Below are 3841 nucleotides of genomic sequence, written 5' to 3'. Positions count from 1 at the left end.
GACACATGTTACAATGCATACGGATACAGTATACATTGAGACTAGAAACAATGCGGCTTAGAGTCCATTTTGAAGTAAAGCTATACTCGCAAAAAAGTAATAATGATTATTTACATTGACCATTATGGAATAAATTACAGTCCACATTGGATTATATTGTCATGAAAGTCTAATTTCATCCAGAGCCAATAGAATCATTGCAAAATGGGGCCCTCTGTTCCTATCCATCGCACCATTGACAGACTCTATCATAATATAATGACTATCATAATAATAATCTTTGAAGGTTTAATTTGACAATATCTCAATTTTAGTATACTTTCCCCCCAATAATTAACTCGATTTCAAACCCTGGACATCAATAATGAAAGTAGAGATTGACAGTGTAGGATGGAATATTAATTGCAGTGACTTAAGGGAATGGATGGGTGCTGTCAATCAGAGGGAATACAGAGATGGATATATTTCTGATTATTAGACTTAAATAATGGCAGTGACAAACCTGTTATACATTCTTAAATTATTGTGACTGTTTAGCCTACTTGGTCTGCCAAATGAGAATCTTCTTTTAAGAATAATTCATATACAGTACAGCAGGCATGTTTGCAGTTATTATCATTACCTTTTAATGGAATTATGTTGCTTTTTAAAGTGTGCATTCTCTATAGAAGGAGGCAATGTAATACTGCATCTGTTTGTGCAATAAGGATGTTTTACTTTGATTGAGTCGTTGGGTTGCACTTATTGAGCCATTTGTGGCGCTGACCTAAAACAAAATTAAGTTGTTTGATTTGGTATGCCTGGTTCCCTACCAGGACCTGCAATATCTGAAGCGTATTAGTTTGTGGAAAGCCTGCTTGAAATCTTCATTGGACATAGTGTAAATGATAGGGTTAATTAAAGAGTTAAGATAACCCAACCAAGTAAATATGTCAAATAATTCTGGATGAAAACATGACGCACAGACGGGCACTAATAACGTGTATATGAAAAACGGGAGCCAGCATATGATGTAAGCTCCAAGGATTATTCCTAAAGTTTTTGTCGCCTTTCTTTCCCTGGCAGCAGAGATCCTCTTCTTTTCTAGAAGGGCGTCTGATATCGTGACTTTCACTTGGTTTACATTTGCAGAGGATATAGTTTCACAAGAGGAGGTCTCATTAGTACCATAATTAAGAGACGTGGTTGATGCCACTGAGCCTGGTGAGTTTGTAATCAAATGGGCGGAGGTGAGTCTTTTTCCAGGTTTACTAGGCGACTGTTTTAAGATCATCTTTCGGGCTTCCACGTAGATCCGACCATAAAGGGCTATGAGTAGCAAAGTGGGGATGTAGAATGCTCCAAAAGTTGAATAAATGGTGTAGAAAATATGATCAGTGTTCACATTGCAACTGGTAACCTCCTCCGCTTTGACCTGACGCCAAAAGAAGGGCGGCAGTGAAATTGAGATGGCAATCACCCATGCAGTGGCGATCATTCCCGCGGCGCGCGCTGGTGTGCGCTTCTTGGAGTACTCAACAGCATCAGTGATAGCCCAGTAACGGTCCAGCGCAATTACGCACAGGTGAAGAATTGATGCTGTACAGCACGTTATGTCTGAAGACAACCAAATGTCGCATATAATTTGGCCTAAAGTCCACGTTTGACTAACTGTGTATAGAGCACTTATTGGCATCACTAATATGGACACTAAAAGGTCTGTAACGGCAAGCGATGCAATCAGAAAGTTTGCAGGAGTGTGTAATTTTCTGGATTTATATATAGTAACAATAACAAATGCATTTGATAGGGTTGTTGCAAGAGTTATAAGGGTTAACGTTACAGATAACCCTGCTTGAAAAGCTAAATTCGCCTCTTTCTCTTCTTTTGATGTGAAATTGACATTGGTGTCATTGGATGAAAGATCAAAAAACTCTCCATAAGTAGGCGTTGGCTTGAACTGACTGGAGCGCTCCATCCCTCGATACTCTTTTAATAGAGGTCATCGAGCTTTAAAAGTAAGCCCATAAAAAGGATTGCTTATCCAACGTAAAACGTCGCATTTCTTGTCATCTTTTGCACAATAAACACAGCTCCATCCCCATCGGTGTTCATCAGACGCACGTTGATTATCCAACAGTAACAGGAATCATATGTGTCCTTGTTCTTGAAATATCCCCTTTGTCTTGACTTCCCATTAATTTACTCTATTGACTGTAGCACTCTGCCTTTCAATTCAATATGAGCATTAAAATCACCTGCACCAATAGCCTATTGATTGTCTTGACAGTATGCATAGTTGAAAGTATGTTTTCTAACTACTACAGCTTTCAAAGTAAAAAGATTATAATCGTAGGCCTAATAATTCGCTATATTGTTACTCGTTTGGCTATTAATCCACTCGCCGAGCCATGGTGTTGATTCTACTGCACTTCAAGAAGTTCAGCGCGGGCGAGGCTCCACTCTTGGTTTTCTACAGAACGCTCTGACAGGAGATATCAGTGATCGCGCTATGTCCTCTTTCTTCAGGCTGAGCAAGCGGTTTCATCCGCTGGGTCATAACGCCCTTGTATTCAGTCTCTATCGTTATATCATCGTTATTATAGTTTTGCCATGTTATGTGATATTAAATAACATATAGAACTAGGCTTATCCTACTACAGTATTGCACACTTTTTTTCCCCCACATAATATGTAAAAAGGTTTATCCTACATGTATCTTTCTCGCCTGAAGCACACTGTACTCTTTGCCACTTCACAAAGTCAGGCCCAACGGCTATGGAGGACCAAGTGACAAGTCTGTCAAAATTAACAATAAATATATAGATACATAAATGAATGTATTGAACAAATAAATGAATGAATACACACAGTAATAATGAAATACATTTCTATATTTATTTATTCTTTTACGCATTCATTCATTGTTTTCCACATTCATTCTTTGTTTTCCACATTCTTTTCCACATTCATTCTTTGTTTTCCACATTCATTCTTTGTTTTCAACATTCATTCTCTCTTTTCCACATTCATTCTTTCTTTTCCACTTTATCAGATCTGTATGCAAATATATGGGGGCGTATCTTGCATGTTGTCCACGCCCCTACATATTTTCAGACATAACCCTAGCTCCAGTCCTAACCCTAGCTCCAGCCCTAACCCTAGCTCCAGACCTAACCCTAGCTCCAGACCTAACCCTAGCTCCTGCCCTAATGCTAGTTCCAGTCCTAACCCTAGCTCCAGCCCTAACCCTAGCTCCAGACCTAACCCTAGCTCCAGCCCTAACCTTAGCTCCAGCCCTAACCCTAGCTCCAGACCTAACCCTAGCTCCAGCCCTAACCCTATTTCCAGCCCTAACCCTAGCTCCAGACCTAACCCTAGCTCCAGACCTAACCCTAGCTCCAGCCCTTACCCTAGCTCCAGACCTAACCCTAGCTCCATACCTAACCCTAGCTCCAGCCCTAACCCTAGCTCCAGACCTAACCCTAGCTCCAGACCTAACCCTAGCTCCAGCCCTAACCCTAGCTCCAGCCCTAACCCTAGCTCCAGCCCTAACCCTAGCTCCAGCCTTAACCCTAGCTCCAGCCCTAGCTCCAGTCCTAACCCTAGCTCCAGTCCTAACCCTAGCTCCAGACCTAACCCTAGCTCCAGCTAAGTAAGTAAGCTAGCTAGCTATGATTGGAAATGAAGTAGTAGGGTTGGGGAATTATATTCATCACTACTTTGGTTGATGTGATGTGGGTTTGTTTGCTAGAGTTAACTAGCCAAGTTCCAAACAGCCACTCCCTTATGGAGGAAATCAGCCTAACATGACTAAAATGTACATAGTGCCAAAACTCACATCTCGAAATGCAACCTACAC

At 40.9% G+C, this 3841-nt stretch overlaps 1 protein-coding gene across 1 annotated transcript; it reads right to left on the bottom strand.

Annotated features, from left to right (window-relative positions):
* Positions 1–808: 808 nt before the first annotated feature.
* LOC308154221 (5-hydroxytryptamine receptor 1B-like) lies at positions 809–1957 on the bottom strand (the record flags this gene model as incomplete). Its single annotated transcript, XM_080527391.1, has 1 exon — positions 809–1957. The coding sequence occupies one exon, from the start codon at positions 1955–1957 to the stop codon at positions 809–811; it is 1149 nt and encodes a 382-aa protein (XP_080383517.1).
* Between the last annotated feature and the right edge of the window lie 1884 nt (positions 1958–3841).

Source organism: Nansenia antarctica, assembly GCF_963989245.1.
Source record: "Nansenia antarctica genome assembly, chromosome: 3".
Taxonomy (NCBI): Eukaryota; Metazoa; Chordata; class Actinopteri; order Argentiniformes; family Microstomatidae; genus Nansenia; species Nansenia antarctica.
Note: the sequence above shows the minus strand (reverse complement) of the source record. Positions and strands in the feature narration are given on the sequence as shown.